The sequence below is a fragment of the Paramormyrops kingsleyae genome, chromosome 10 (assembly GCF_048594095.1).
Source record: "Paramormyrops kingsleyae isolate MSU_618 chromosome 10, PKINGS_0.4, whole genome shotgun sequence".
NCBI classification, from domain to species: domain Eukaryota; kingdom Metazoa; phylum Chordata; class Actinopteri; order Osteoglossiformes; family Mormyridae; genus Paramormyrops; species Paramormyrops kingsleyae.
Window position 1 is genome coordinate 6,385,135 of NC_132806.1, and position 16,643 is coordinate 6,401,777.

At 44.5% G+C, this 16,643-nt stretch overlaps 1 protein-coding gene across 4 annotated transcripts in view; it reads left to right on the forward strand.

The window, feature by feature from the left end:
• The window catches only part of nlgn2a (neuroligin 2a), a 99,313-nt gene that overhangs the window by 55,878 nt on the left and 26,792 nt on the right, over window positions 1-16,643 (forward strand). For all 4 annotated transcript variants that reach the window (XM_023843397.2, XM_023843400.2, XM_023843399.2 and 1 more), the window contains one exon: window positions 1,093-1,242. In XM_023843397.2, coding sequence (XP_023699165.1) covers window positions 1,093-1,242 — 150 coding nt within the window. The remainder of the gene's footprint in view (window positions 1-1,092; window positions 1,243-16,643) is intronic.

The following is a 16,643-nucleotide window of genomic DNA, read 5'->3' on the forward strand; positions in this document are numbered from 1 at the left end:
TGTGTGTGTGTGTGTGTGTTAAGATCACCCATCCTGCATCCCAGCTCCTCTCTGGCTTATTGTGGTAAACAGATGATATGTCCGTTATTTGAGTTTCCGCTCTGGTGAACTGCTGTATTAATTATCCACAGTCTGTGCACAACACAGACACACCAGCTAATCGGGATGTGTCCAGGAGCCCAAGAGGCACAGACTGCTCCGCCCACCCACCCCACCGTGCTCCCCCACCCATGTCTGCCCCTCTGAGTCACCGCCTGCCCCACACAGGTGGAACTAACCATCCTTGAGGAAGCTCTTGGCTCCTCACTTCTTGCTAGAACAGAAATGGAAAGTGGTTTACATTTGAAACCCAACCCAGCAAACATCTGACCAAAGAGACCTCGGGGAAGGTTGTCCATCTTTGTTTTCTTTGTAACCCAAGCAACACTGAAGATTAGAGTACAAGGACACCTTTTTCTTACTATTATTTTATTCTGAAATGAAAAAAATGAATATAATATAAAGGAGATACTCATAAGAGGTTGCAAGGATACTGTCCTGCTGAATTTTGCCTGTGTAGAAATGTGCAAGAACACAAGCATGAGTAGGATGGGTCAGGGCATGGTGAAGTAACAGTTCCGGCACACAGTAGGTCTTTTATTGGCCAAAAGCCCTGATTGTTTGACCCCTAGACCCACTATCCCTCAACTTTGCTAAAATTTGTGGGTTTTGCATGTTGTGAAAATACAGTGAACATTTGGTGTTGCATTATCTGTGTTGTACAGTACTATAGCCTGTTTGCACATCTCACTGTTTGAAAAGTACGTCTTCCACACTGTTCCCCATTTGTGCGTAATAGTGCCCTGAACATCATGCTGCTTAGTGCCCCCTGCTGGTCTTTCAGCTAGGTGTCACAGAAGTACAGCTGGCCCCTTCATGGCGCGCCAGCTAGCTGTAAACACAGGCTTCCCGCTCATGGTAACCATTTGCATATTTAAAGGCCACAGGTGAATTCCGCGTTGAGCTGTGATATTTGAAGTCGCAGGGGACCGTGTGGCTGACTCACGACTTTTGTGGTGTCCCCCCCCCACCCCTGTGTGTGTATTTCTGAAGACATCCGAGACCGCAGGAAGAAGGCCGTCATGTTGTTCATCCACGGTGGATCCTACATGGAAGGCACCGGCAACATGTTCGATGCCAGCGTCCTGGCCGCCTATGGCAACGTCATCGTGGTCACCATGAACTACCGGCTGGGTGTGCTAGGTGAGTCAGCGGCCCCTGGCCTATGCTTCCCCTCCCGCTAGCGGTCGCACCTGACGCGTGAAACGTGAAAGGCCGATGTGCTCATGTTTCGTAATTTCGGTATGAGATATTTGGGCCAGACCTCCTTGGTTGGGCGATATGTTCTCTCTCCTGTCTAATTCCACCTCAGTAGTTCATGCTATGTGGTTAATCACTGTGACTCCCCCTCCCCCCCTCCTTTAAGAGCTCAGAATTTCATACAGCTCTTCCTTGAACAGACAGCTTTAAAGGGCAAATGTTGAGAGGAACTGAATTTTTACTCTATTTTTTTCTTCTGGACGTCTCCTTTTCTGTTGAAAGAGAGGAAGAAGAGGAGGTTTGCACATACATTTCAAAAATGTGCATTGTGAAGTCAGGCTAAGCTCAGTGATTTGCTGTTTTCCCTACCAGGCCATGCTGTGAGTTTGGTTTGTGATGGATATTCAGAAGCCTCCATTTTGCCAGCAAGCCCTTCTTTCTAGCCCTCAAAATCCCCCTTTTCAAAGATGCCAGATAGCTCTGTGTTTTAGACTTTCCTAACTTGGTTGTGAGTGCATCTTCTCTCTTATGTGTTTCTGGAGATGCACCTAGCAGGATGCCCCACTGAGTTCATTATGCTTTAGCTTGTGTAGAGTGGTGGTCAGGCCACTGCTGGAGGGGGGGGGGGGGTCTTCGTTATAGGAAATGAAAGTGGTTTGATGGAGAAGTGGCACTGTTCCGTCTGACACCGGGAAGCTGTCCTCTCATATACATTCCTCCGTCGCTCATTCCCCACATCCTCGCTCATGGCCTCTTGGAGGGCACTCGGCCTAGCTGATGAATTATTGATACAGCCAAGCGTACAGCAGCACAGTATAGTGTCATCCTCGACCAAGGAGCAGATTAACTGGAAACTGAACTCAGTAGAAAAAAATTATAATAAAGAATTATTATTTAGGCCTGCGGGGACAGCTTGTGTCCATGGTTCCAGACAGAGGGCCAGATCTGCAGTCTTTGAAATGGTTCACTGATGTCTCTCTGGTTCTCTGTGCTTTCACATGACACTTAAGATATAAGTAGTAGAACAAGATTGCATAAGTGTATAGCAGATGCATTGGTGATTTACTGTTAGTTAAGTACATTATGAAGTATTGCAGAGTACTGTTTTCGAAAGTGGACATTCTAGAGAGCAAATGGTATGAAATAGGGTTGTATGTGGCTCTTTGGGTTAGGAAGCTGTGATTATGCCTGAGAGCTTGCTATTTTGAATCCCTTGGTTGACTGAATAATCAAGGACCTTTACCCCAGCTGCTCCAGGGGTACCGGATAAACATCTGACCCTGTGCTCCTACCTCAAGCTTCATCCTGTTCTGCGTATGTGTTTCTCATAGGGGAGTAAGATAGGATATGCACAGATTGTAGAGGGGTATATCAGAGTAGAGAGGTATAACAGACTGGCTGTAAATGCTGTAGTAGTGTTGGTATATAAAGGGGTATGTCAGAGTAGACAGGTATAACAGATGGGCTGTAAGTGCTGTAGTAAGGCTGGAATGTAGAGAGGTATATCAGAGTTAAGAGGTATAACAGGTGAGCCGTAAATGGTGCAGTACTGTTGGGATGTAGAAGGATATATCAGAGTTAAGAGGTACGATATTGGACAAAACTATTGGAACACCTAACCATTACACCTACAGGACATTTTATGACATCCTATTCTAAATCCATAGGCATCAATACGGAGTCGGTCTCCCCTTTGCAGCTATAATAGTTGCCACTCTTCTGGGATGGCTTTCCACAAGTTTTTGGAATGTGTCTGTGGGAATTTTTTGCACATTCATCTAGAAGAGCAGTTGTGAGGTCAGACACTGATCTTGAACACAAAGGCCTGGGTCGAAATCTCCATTCTAGTTCATCCCGAAGGTGCCTGATGGGTTTTAGGTCAGACCTCCGTGCAGGCTAGTCAAATTCTTCCACATCAATTTCATCCAACAATGTCGTTATGGACCTTGTTTTGCGCACTAGGGCACAGTCATGCTGAAACAGGAAAGGGCCTTCCCCAAACTTTTCCCACAAAGCTGGAAGCATAGAAAATGTCTTGGTGTACTGAAGCATTAAGAACTCATCATCGGAACTAATGGCCCTAGCCCAACCCCTGAAAAACAACCCCATACCATTATCCCACCTCCACCAAAACTTACAGAAGGCATGATGCAGTCAGGCAGGTAACGTTCTCCTGGCATCTACCGGCTTGGCATTGCTGTGCTTGGTGATGTGAGGTTTGCATGCAGCTGCTCAGCCATGGAAGGCCATTCCATGAAGCTCCCAGCACAGAGTTTTTGTGCTGGGGTTAATGCCAAAAGAAGTCTGGAACTCTGCAGTTATCGTGTCAACAGAGCATTGGTGCTTTGCAATAATAGCACTTGCAGTTGACCATGGAATATCTAGCAAGGAAGAAATTCAAGTAAATTTCAAAGTTGCAAATGTGGCAACCGATGACAGTATCATGCTTGAATTCACTAAACTCTTCAGAACAACCCATTCTTTCACAAATGTTTCACAAATGGCTAGCTGCTTGATATTATACACCCGTGGCAATTGATATGAAAGAAACACCTAAATTCAATGATCAAGAGGTGGGTCCCAATACTTTTGTCCATAAAGTGTATAACAGGTGAGCTACAAATGATATAGTCCACTCCTGCATAAAAAATGGGCCAAAGCTTAATATTGTGCAATATCGGTTTGTCCCTTTTTTTTTAAGCTTGGAATGTAGCATGGTATATCAGAGTATAACAGATGAGATGTAAATGGTATAGTAGTGTTGGGAAGTAGAGGCTTATATCAGAGTATATCTATCTGCCATCTCCTTTCATTCAGATTCTGATGTTACCTTATGGAGCTTCGCTCTCTGCTCACTATGGAGTCAAACACAGGTTAAGCTGTTGACCTGAAGCCCCTGTCTTCCCTCAGCCTGCTGCCCCCACCACTGTCTTTCCTGTGTGCTGATTTGCCAGCCTGGTTTCTGAAAGGCTTGCCTCAGTCTGTACACTGTATCTTACCCTTACCCAACATCGTATTCGTTATCATGGCCGATAACAGCCCTGCCCTCATTGCAGCCAGGTAGGACATTTGCCCTCGGTCTTTATGACTACTGACCCTATATATATATCGCTTCAGAATGTTCCCAGCAGTCGTTGATGCGCTCCATGCGTTATTAATGAAAGAACAAGGGTGGAAAATGGCTTTACCAAAGGATGTGCTTCGTTACGTTATAAAAATGTTAACAAAGTGTTTGCTGTCTGATCTCTGTCTGCTAGGGGCAAATTGAGCCTGTGTTCACACACACTGATGAGGTTGCTTAGCCAGTGTGTGTGTAGGTTTTCTTTTTGTAGGGGGAACGAGAGAGCGAGAGTAGGAAGCAGGCGTATTTCCAAGCGGCTGAGATACAGCAATGGAACGAGAAAGAAAATTAAAGGCTGATTACAGTCTCATCCTGCCCTATAGAAGTGGCCAGTAGTTGTATGCGTGAGGGAGAGAGAGAGATGAGAGAAAGGGAGGGAGGGAGTGAGTGAGTGAGTGAGAGAGAGTCTGCATTGCATGTGAGGCTAAAAATAAAACCTGCAGAGCCGATCCTGAAATCTGCAGTGAAGCACACATTCATTCAACAAAAGCAGAAGCCCAGTTATGCAATGTGACAACAGCACACGCACACAGAAACACAGCCGCAATCCAAATCCCCGCATACACCATGTCCGCGATCTGTTAACTTCTCTGCTCAAGCACGTGAGCCGTTCCTGGGCGAAGGGAGCCCAGATCTGTGGTGTCCATTTTCCAGAACATTCCAGCCTGTTCTGAGGGGGGCCATCAGCCGGCCCCGGTGCTGTCGCCGCGACGTCTGACGAGGGGTCACCGCAAAACCACTTCTGACGATGCTTCCATAAATATTAGGATGGGAATGAAGACCATAAAAAAAAAAAAATCCCGGACCAGATGGTTGCCATGGCAACCCAAGGTAGGACCGATAAGCGCTGTTGCTCGTGAGAAGCAGGGATAGAAAGAGTGCGGCCCGGCAGAAAACATGAAAACAAAGGCAAAACAAACAAAAAAATGAAGTAAAATACCATGATGAATGCCATCGTCCTCCTCAGCTCTGACCTCTGTTTTAATTTCTTCTTTTATTTCTTTAAGTGTCTACCATTTGCTGTTCTCTCTTAATTGTAGAATATGTTACTTTTCTGTCATGGCGGGGGGCACATCTGTACTGAAACACTGCTTGATTTACCACTCTTTTTAATCCCCCCCCTCCCCCCCCCCACCGCCTCCTGTTCTAGTTGGAGCAGGAAGGTCATAGGCCTTTTAATTGGTATCCTGGTGAGCGGAAGTTAAGCCAGGGGACCCTTGAATGGTCACAGAGCCGCATGCAGCCACCGTCCTGCTCACACGCTTCCCAGTCTGTCTGTGTGTGAGGGAGGGGGGGGGGGAAGCCTCGAAGCCCACTTCAGTGAAAGGGGGAGTGTGAGCAGGTATCCATGTGAAAAGGAGCAAAATGCCATTTCCATTGTGAGTTTCCATCTGCAGCAGCAGCTCCCAGCAATCCGTAAATAAAACCTGCACCACTGACTGTGACTTTGAGGTCAGAATACCGCTTTATACATAAGCAGCCAGCCTTTCCAAAACCCACTGTGATCTTCTGTGCTGCGGTTCCTCCAACCCGGCCCCTTCCTGTTTACTCTCAACAGCTATAGAACTGCAGTTACTGTAACCCTGCCTCTTCCTGTCCATTCCTAACAGCTATAGAACTGCAGTTACTGTAACCCTGCCTCTTCCTGTCCATTCCTAACAGCTATAGAACTGCAGTTACTGTAACCCTGCCTCTTCCTGTCCATTCCTAACAGCTATAGAACTGCAGTTACTGTAACCCTGCCTCTTCCTGTCCATTCCTAACAGCTATAGAACTGCAGTTACTGTAACCCTGCCTCTTCCTGTCCATTCCTAACAGCTATAGAACTGCAGTTACTGTAACCCTGCCTCTTCTTGTCTATTTCTAACAGCTATAGAACTGCAGCTTTGTTAACCACACCCCTTCCTGTCTGCTTTCATTATCTACTGAATCACAGGTCCTCTAAACCCGCCTCTTCCTGCCTACTCCCATAATCTATGGAACTGCAGCTGCTTTAACCCTACTTCATGAAATCCTGTCCAGTATCTACAGAACTGCAGACCCCAGCATCCTTGAACCTTCTTAATGGATCCCATGAGCTTGAAATTACCTGAGGTACTTGCATTTGCAGTACCATTGTGCCAGGCAGACTTTTACTCTCAGATGCTGTTCCCTGTAAAAAACAAGAAAAAAGAAAACAACATTGATATGTCTTCACAGTTCGGAATAACCCCAACCCCACCCGCCATGTCCCTCTGAACACAGGAAACACAAAGAGGCACAGTACGACATCCCCGTTTGCAGCTGTTCAAACGAATTAACTGATGAACTTGAGAGAGACTCAAACACTGCCAGTCAGCCTGGCTTGACGGTCTTCCAAAGATGTCTGAGGCCAAAGGACATGGCCTGCGACACGGGGACACTTGGAAAACAATCATTCTCAAACGCTTTTACTGCTTAAAGGTCTCACAGACCATAGAGACAAATCATCGTAATTGCTTTCCTAATCTATGTGCGAATTTATTTGATCTGTTATCTATTTGTCATTCAGGCTGTGCTCATCTCACACTCAAACTATACTCCACGGTCTTGTGATTATCCCAGCTCCCACAATGCACCTCTGCCCTGGCCCCCCCACCACCGAGCGCCGAAATGCTCCCCGACATGACGTCTTTGAAGTGGACGAGTTGGAGCATGTGTGCGTGTGTCCGCTGGCTCTCTGGTCTCTGCGCTGTCAGAGTAGGACGAAAACGGCAAACAAGGAATTGTGAGCAATCCGGCTACATGAAGCGTGTCTAAGGCAGCACCCACACGGATCCCGCCTGCAGTCAGGTGGGATCACGCAGATTCTGGGGGGTGGGGGAGACTGGACTGACTCAGCAGATATCGCGTCGCTAATTGTAAGAAGGCCCAGTGATGTCAGTAGTGTTTGTAGGTGTGGGATGCCGTCGCGTTTCAGAGCGATGAGATCTCACCTGCGCGTGGCTCCTGAAGCAGCAGACATGGACGGCACCGCGGCCGATCTGCCTCCCAAAACGCTGGTGGGCCTTCTCTGCTCCGGTCACTTTGTCAAACATGGATCCTCATTGGCCAGGCTGCCTATTTTGAGTTTAGGGGGGTGGGGTCAGCCATGCATGGGGCGTGCCCCTGAGGCCTCTTAACATGTCCATTAGTGTGATCAGCCTGTCCCGGCCTTGATAAAGTGCATATGCTATATATTACCGTGGCCATTACCAGTAAAAACATAGGTACAAATAAATAGTACACAAGCAGTACAGGTAATTAACGGCTAAATGGCAAGCGAACAGCTGGGACAGTGAGACCAGTGTGCTCAGGGCCTCTGGGACTTTCAGACCCCCATTTTAGGGTGTTTGCCTCACCATTAAAGCAGCGGCACGAGCGATAAGCTACAGAAGGAACGGGGGGGCGGAGTATGGCAAAACACATAACAGGGCAGAAATGGAAAAGAGAGGTACCTGAGGTGCACGGAGTTAAGCCAAGTAGAACTCCGGCCGTCTCATGATGAGAAGGAGTGCCATGTCATGCAGGTGGGGGTGGGCGTGGGCATAGGGGGCTGAGGGCCCCCTGTTCTAACACATTTTAACAAAGCCTTGTTAAAAAAATAAACAATAGTGCTTTACATTAACTGTACATTCATAATTCCTTTATAATATAATGCATTTGTTGAACATTCAATGCACCTTCATAATGCATTCATAGAACATGTTAAGGTATATTTACATGCTGCTTATGAATGTTCTATGAATGCATAATGAATGCATTATGGAAGTGCAGATAATGTAAAGTGTTACTAAACAAAAATACAAAAAATAGGCTAAACATGTTTTTAAAAATTCCGAAAGTAGGCTAAAATATTTTTTTATAATACAAGAAATAGGGTGTCAAAGGTATGGACAGGTGTTTATCCTGATTGCCGTCTTCACGCTGCCAGAATAACCTCATTCGGAAGAGAAGTTCAGATCTCATGGAGAGGAATCACATAGAAAACATTCACTCACAGAGGTGAGCTCACAGCCCTGCCCTGTGCGAATATGAGCGGTCCAGGCCCTCTTAATGACAAAGAGTGGTCTTGCTCTTTTTAATTAACCAAATGTCTGTCTTCCCTTAGTAACAGAAGAATTGAGTATTCTGGGTGATGTATGAAAAACCAGTCTGTCCAATAGGGCTGCAACAATTAGTCAACGTAATCGACGACGTCGACTACAAAAAATCGTCCACGCGGATTTTGTATTGTCGACGCGTCAGAAACAGAACTGAATCTTTTATACATTGTTTTATTTTATTTGAATTGAAACTTTATTTAAACTTTTGGACTCTAAGACAGCTTTTTTATTGTGATGGTCACACAAATATAAAAACGTCTCATTATTTTCAAATTCATATGTTTCACTGGTTGTTAATTTAATTTGACTATTATAAATTTGAATCGTCTTAATGCAGACACATCAGGGGGACAGAAGTCAGCAGATGAGGTAAGACATGCACTGGAGCTCAGAACAGGATGTGCAACCACAGGTCGCAGGCATCAAAATAGTCAGGCATGAAATAATCGTGACTAATTAACAAAAAAAAAAAAAATCACTAGTCGACATCATTAGTCGACTACCAAAATAATCATTAGTTGCAGCCCTACTGTCCAGTTATTGTGTACAGATACTCCTCACTTAATGACCAACCTGTTTAATGACCACCCAGATACAACCAGCTCTCTGACCAGCTGGTATTCTACATTGTATGAGAACTTTGGTCATGGATATGGCAGCGCGGCATCTCAGGGTCAAGGATCTCATCTCGCATCACCCTCTCTCAGTCTCGTTCCCACAGTCGGTCACTATTCACCACACTAAAGTTCCCAATGTCCAAGACTACATATTTTGTCTATAAATTTGTACTTTATTGTGCATCCCATAGTACAAAATGTGGGCGAAAATAAATACAAATAATTACAAATATACTAAAAATGTAAGAAATGGTGCAAAGGTGACATTAAAACAATATCTAAACATGGCTGACACAAACCCACTACTAGTACAGAATGCTTGAAATATCAGTAAGGGGCAGCTCCTCACTTATCGACAAATTCACTTAACAACCTAGTCGTAGGAACGGAACTCAGTCGTTAAGTGAGGAGTGTCTATATTTCTTTTAGTGCTAGGAAACTCCTATTAAAAATGAATTCGAATTTTTATAACAGTATTATTACAAGAAGAAATTTGAATATTAATTGCAATAATACTACAAAACCAGTTCATCATAGTGCAGTAGCCTGAACCAGTTGTGTACGACTGACTGTGATGGTGAAACCTGCAACGTTTGCCCACTACTGCCTTAAGTGAGGAAAACATTGGGAATACAACATAAAACAACACATTTTTATATATTTAGCTACCCACACACAGAAACGCCAGCATCAACAACAAAAAGTCATGTAAAGTGTGGCATGAAATTATACTATCAAACGATTGACATACAGTAGGCTTACATGCATAAAATAGCTTAAAACTAGAACGACATCATGCCTTCAAATGCCTTTGGTTAAGGCTACGTCTCACTATGCTTATGCAGTATTTAATTTTTCATACTATCCATACATAATACTGCGGTACTTGGTATTTTGATGGTATTTTCCAAAGCATTGCTTTCTATTCACCAAGCAGAGGGGAGCCTCCACAATAAAAACTGCTGGCTAAATGCAAAACCGTTTCCAGATTGTGCTTTTCAGGTTTGTGGGAGTTACTGTATTGCCACATTCTTCTTTTGATTCATACATTATTTCACTAGTTTCTGTGCTGACTAGTTTTAGCCATTTTGGATAGCTTAATTATTTTACGGCTCTCTGTCCCTAGTGGCAGATCCCATACGTTACGTTAATCGAAAAGGTCCATTTGGTAAAACAAAAATGAGGAAACGTATGTTAGACTGCTTCTTGTCTGCATAAATCTTCAAAAATTCAAATATGTATTACCGCCATTGAATATTTTTAAAATTTCAATTTTATTCAAATAACAAAGTTTGATCTCCATGCCCTAGTTTCACCATTATTGTATTTTTGTACCATTTTCCAAGCTTCTTACCACCATCATGGGGGCTTTTTGGCTCTGCGTATTAGGACTCTGTGTCTGACATCATGAGGTTGCCAGTTTAAATCCCATATGGCAAGTAGAATGTTTTCACAGCCGGGTGTGGAGCCTGGAACATAACCATGTTTGTTGCAGGGACACTCTGACCCTGCTCTTTGGTTCTCACTTAGGTCAAAAACATTTGCGAATTAAATTTAAACGACATTTTATCTTAGCAAACTCAAGGGTACAAGAGCAGAGTCCACTGGGGATTTAAGGGCAGAGGGACGGAGCTTGTGAATGGCTGCTTTCTGCATGCCGTTGTAGCGGAGATGTCCCCCCCCCCCCCCCACCCCGTACTGCACAGGATGCTGCTTCAGCTGCAGGGCCCAGCAGACAGCATCACCTCCATGCCTACGCAGCTCTTATGACAAGCTATCTAAAGCCGTCTCCCCTCTTGCCACCACCCTTGCAGAAAAACGCTTCATTGCGATCATCCTCTGCGCATATTACCCACCCATGCTACAATCAATCCTCTGTGGCCGTCTGTCCGTTCCCCATTTGCAGGCCTCACAACAAATTGCCATCTCTCCGTTCCAGTTGCAACACCCCATCCTTCTTTCCACCCCCATCTCAGTTCACCTGTCTGTTGCCTCCCTCCCACCTCCTCTTGCTCTTGTTTGGGTTCTGGTTCGTCTGGGACTTGCACGTCATCCCTGGATTCCCTCAGAATCTATCTTTGTCTGTGTCTATCTACAGCTCTCTCCCCATCCATCTATTTCCCTTTGACACCCATCACTTCTCTGACTCTTCTTAATTCTTCCCCACTTCTCCCGATTATGAATTTTCATGGCACTAAACTCATGGCATCCTAGAAACTCATTCTCTTAAGGGTTTAGATATCCTTTCCCTTAACATCCCCAAACGTTCATCCAAAAACTTATGTGGTCTTTTCACCCACTGCTGTCCAATGAAATCTGGTTGATTTTTGACACAAGGCCATGCCTGGCCAATTTGGCATTCGGACATGCTGCGCTGGGCTAATAGGAATGCTACAAAAGTCCCGCCCCCAAGCAGCAGCTAACAGTCAGGACAGGAGCCAAGGCAGCGCTGTGCTTCTTGTCATCGGGGTCCTTATCAGTGCCTATCCTGACAGGTCGAATTGAGTGACAGGGCCTTGCTGGGCATGATTACATGCCTCACTGTCACTTGCATGTGGCCCATGTACGTAACCCCCCCACCACAAGCGTGGCATTGTCAGAGGCTGGGGGAGACATGGTGGGGTAAGTGCATCCCTAACAAAATCAAAGGGGAGCCACACCAAGGGAATGAGCCCCTCCCCAACTCAGAGGTCACCTTGGAGCTCCAGCGAGGTGCCATGACATCTGTACACCCTGCAGACTCCTCCTGACCAACACGGCTCCTCACTGACTTCCTGGAGGTCACCTCCAGTCCTAGACCACAAACACCTAAGGGCAGCGTTGCCAAGACAACCCTAATGATAATGAATTGTTAATCAATGTTTTCCGTAGCCTGCCTTCTTACAGTAAGCCATCCTTTGTTTACAAAATGCAAAAAAAAGCAAAATATTGAGGCATGATTTAATAGTAGTAGTTTTTTTTTTTACATTGTATGGTGGATAATGTGTTTAGGATGTTTCACACGAGAATGTTCTGGAAGGAACATTTAGGAGAAATCAAACACACTCAGCAGCTGCTTGTACACTGATAAGTTTTAACACTCGTTAGCGGCAGCCTGTAAACATTTGTCTTCTGCGGGGTTAGTGCCTCCTTCAGTGCGTCCTGCTGAGCGATCATCTTTAATGTGATGTGACGGACAGATGCTTTTTCAGTAGGCCTCCCGAGCACCGGGGCAGACATACATGGCCTCGCCCACACACACACTCTCTGTTAGTGCACAGATAAATCCACCCACACACACACACTCTCTGTTAGTGCACAGACACATCTGCACACACACACCGTTAGTGCACAGATACACCTGCACACACACACTCTCTGTTAATGCACATATATACCGGCACACATACTACCCACAGACAGACATACACATTCTACAGTACATGCACACATACTGCCTTTATACAGATACAATTATATTGACTATCTGCACACATGCAAAGTATACCTATATACAATGCATGCACCCTAAATGTACACAAATGCACTCATGCTATACTTGCATACTCCAAGCTACATTAACACACCCTCTGCACACACGTGTGCTCCCCATGTGCTCACTTATGCACAGATGTGCACATACAGCCTTCACACAGCCCTCATGCATTCTGCAGCTTCTTTGCTTATCTATGTGCTACCGCAGGCCTACTACTAGTGGTCCTGCACTGTTGATAGTGATGTCTGACCAGGTCAGTAAGCCCCGAGACACAGGGAAATGACTACTGCACTGAGCCAGTCCAACCTCAAGGGAATGTGACATTTTAAATAAGAGAGAAGCCGAACCCGGGAATGCGGTAGCATGCGGGAAGCTGGATCTCTGCATGCCAGCAGGACACCCCCCCCCCGATGGCTCCTCGCTGTTCTTTCCGTCAGGCTGCGCCTCACAGGTTGAGACGTGTTGCCCCGCGTCAGATGTGCTGATTCTTCCAGCTGCTCGTGGGCTGTTAGCATGATGAGCCTTTTTTAACATGCCCTCTAGAGATATGTCAACGTCTATAAAATAGCAGATCGCACAGTATATTTTTATCTTTTTCTTGCCAACCAGATGTTGCCTCGCAGATATAATTAACTATAATTAACTATTACATTTTTTCATGTCAACAGTCATATGCGCCTGACTGGTGTTGATTGCATGCTTGAGATGGAAGACTCTGATGGTCTCAAGACTCCATTCCATCATCCACAAGTATGAACTATGGAAATGAGCCGGGAAAACCTGTGGCAGGCAGGAAGGTCATATGCCTTCATTCACCCTTCGGTCACTGGCTGCAGTCAGCTTAAAACTGACGGTAATTCTACCCGTCTGGTCCCAGATGACTTCTGGGCCACCCATCTGACGAAAATGGTCAAGCAGTCCTTGGCAGGTCAGGTTAGAAAATCTTTTGTCAATGTTTAAAAAGTATAAATACCCTTGCTTGAGTCCTTGATTCCACAGGAAGCTTGTTTTTCAGCTCAGCATTATCTCGATGGAGACATTATTGCTCTGTCAGTTCATCTTCCATCACGGAGCTCCTACTGCACATAGAAATTCACACTCTTTGAAAGAGTGCTATTTTTCCCAGAATTCATTGCACCAGACCAACTCTGCTGGAACTTCTGCAGGTGCCACTTGAAACAGTCGGGTATCGCCCGACACAAGGGTGGCTCAATTATTCGTCAACCCCCTTTCATTCCTGATGCCCAGGTGTAGAGTGCTATGATGCTAACCCTCCCCTCCTCCTCCAATTTAGGAATGTGCCAACAGATTGAAGTGCTCAGAGGAGAGTCCATAAAGAATCAAATTGATCACTTTCCAAATGGGAGCCATATCATTGTCTGACTTAAGCGCTTTGCTGCAAATTGCCTCTTGAAGAGTTCCCTGGGGCCGGAGATGTCCGTGGCGCGTTGGCGAGTCCCGGGACTCTCAATAAAGTTTTTCCTGACCATGGCTGCATTTTAGCCATGTCAAGCCTTTGCACAGAGGAGGAAGAGCATCAGGAGTTCTGCAGCTCCTCGTGGCTCCCAGGATAACATCCTGCAGGCTGGTGGAGCTACACACTTCCCCAGATATAGCAACAAAATGCAGAGTTCCTTTTCCTTTTGAAATATGTAAGCAAAAATTAGCGACGATTACACCCCTCACTATCGACATGTCTGTTGGTTCAGGCTGGTCCATTGGGAAAACACCATAAAACATGTCTGTTACTGGATCTGTCAAATAAAAAATAATGCTTTATGTATTCTTACTCTTTTCATGGAAATTGTTTGATTTTTAACTAAGGTTTCTGACAGTATTTATAAAGAAGCACTTAGCGTGTATCTGTACTTTCCTCCGAGCACATTAGACAAATTTGTCTTTGCGCAAATTAAATAGCAAGCATTTCACCATCATAAATAAGACCACATGGAGATTGTTTTGTTTCTGCAGTGTAACTCAGAATGTCCACAAATTCCTGTTGATACTAATATCTTTTGAATCGGTCTCTCTTACCTTGCAATAGATCAACTTACTAGGATATTTGTTGCTACAGTGCAGTAATATTTTTGGAACCCCACATAATTGACCAGTTCAGTTATCTGAAAAGCACATTTAAAATGGTCTAGAAAATGAGACCCAAAATTTATACTGGAATTTCCTCTAGGGCATGAGGTTATTCATGGTAATTTTTGGTCATGGAAATGAGCCACTTGCATATGGATGTTTAAAAATGAATTAGCTTTGATCAGAAACATCTGGTCCAGAATATTCTGCAGATCTCAGCACCATCTCCTACTGGAGTGACCTCACTCTCCCATTAGCTCATTAGCAACTGAGCTCTGACTGGAGAACAACCATCAGAGCTAGATCTTAAGGGACCATTTCTTCTAACATGGCTATTGAATTATAGGACAAAGATGAAAATGTATTATTGGCAACATACACAGTACAGAAATAAGTACAGCAAAAATCAACCCTGTACAAATTACAGAATAGGATATGCTGAAGGTCTGCTGGAGTATTTCAGCTGTTGATTTTAACCCAACCCAGTACAGTAATGATTTATAGTGGATATTAGGTCTACCCAGTCACCAATCCATTGGAATCCAGCTGGTGAGACCATCTAATTTCAACTGGAGTTTAGTGTCTTTGGAGCCTTCACTAATTAAAAACTCATTACTTAGGAGACCAAATTAGTGTTTGCCAGCTGGTATAAATGGTGAGTATCACTTATGTGTTGATCCAGTCCTTACTGATACAACGTAGCTATGATGTCTTACACAAACTAATATACTGGTTTGAGAGTCTGAATCTTCTTTGAGACAAGTCGAAAATGCTCCTAAATCGTTGATAGGAAACATTTATACCATCCATTGTTTGCTCTTTGCCTCTAGAAATGACCTGTGTCACTCGTTAGTCTCTATCAGTGTCCCACCCTCAATCTCATTTTCCACATTCTGTCACTCGTTAATTATGAATCTTGGTTGAGTAGAGACCATTGGTTGAGTGAGCCAAGTCGTCATGGCGATCCTTGCCTTCGCCTCCAGAAGCACAGGACCCAATTTTCCTTTTTAAATTCAGGCCATTGTCCTGCAGAGAGTGGGAATTTCTGAGCTCAGTTGTTGTAATAATAATGACAGCCTAGTCCTGCTATTAGCACCTTCGAATTTGTTTACCATCGGCCACACTGCTGAATGTTTTGCCATTTATGTGCGTGTGCAGGATCTTACTGAATCCCTGCAGAATCAAGAACGATGGACTAGCTGCTTGTGAACAAAAGACAGGAACAGAAGTTAACGATTCAAGGTTTGCATTCTATAATTGGCATAATTATTGGTAGGGTAATGAGTTTTGTACTGTGTTTCAATCTTTGCTAATCAGCTAATCAGAAGCCGTCTCTTAATATAGGGATGTATTCCCATTGACATATAACCTCCTCTATACGTTTCAGCAAAATTTCACCTTAATTCTTCTTATACTGTATACTTTCCTATAACCTTGTCCACTCGTAATTAATAAAATTTAGTAGATTTTGTGAAAGGCATTAGGGGTGTCCATCTCTCCCTTAATCCCTGGGCACTTGCCAAGTTAAGAACACCTGACTTACGGACAACTCGTACTTATGAACGGACTGCTGCAAAGCCTGGTATATTAAAAATATGGGTTAAATACAATGTACACATTACTTTGTAACACTCCTGAAAACACTGCATAGCTTCAGTGGTTTGTCAGCTCAAGGTACAGTACCATATTTACCGTATTTACTGTACAATAATAATAATTATAGTTTCAAATCAATGCCACAGTATTGTATTGTAGACAGTTGGACAGGATTTCCAGTTTTGTACACACCTGAAAATTAGCACTTCAGAAGCAAAACACATGGGCCAACGGAGCTAATTGAGAATCCAGTGTCCCTGATATTCTTGGGCAGACTGGCACCTTCAGGCGTGTTACTCAACACATAAACATGTCAAGGATGAAATCTCATATAAGCCAACAAGAAA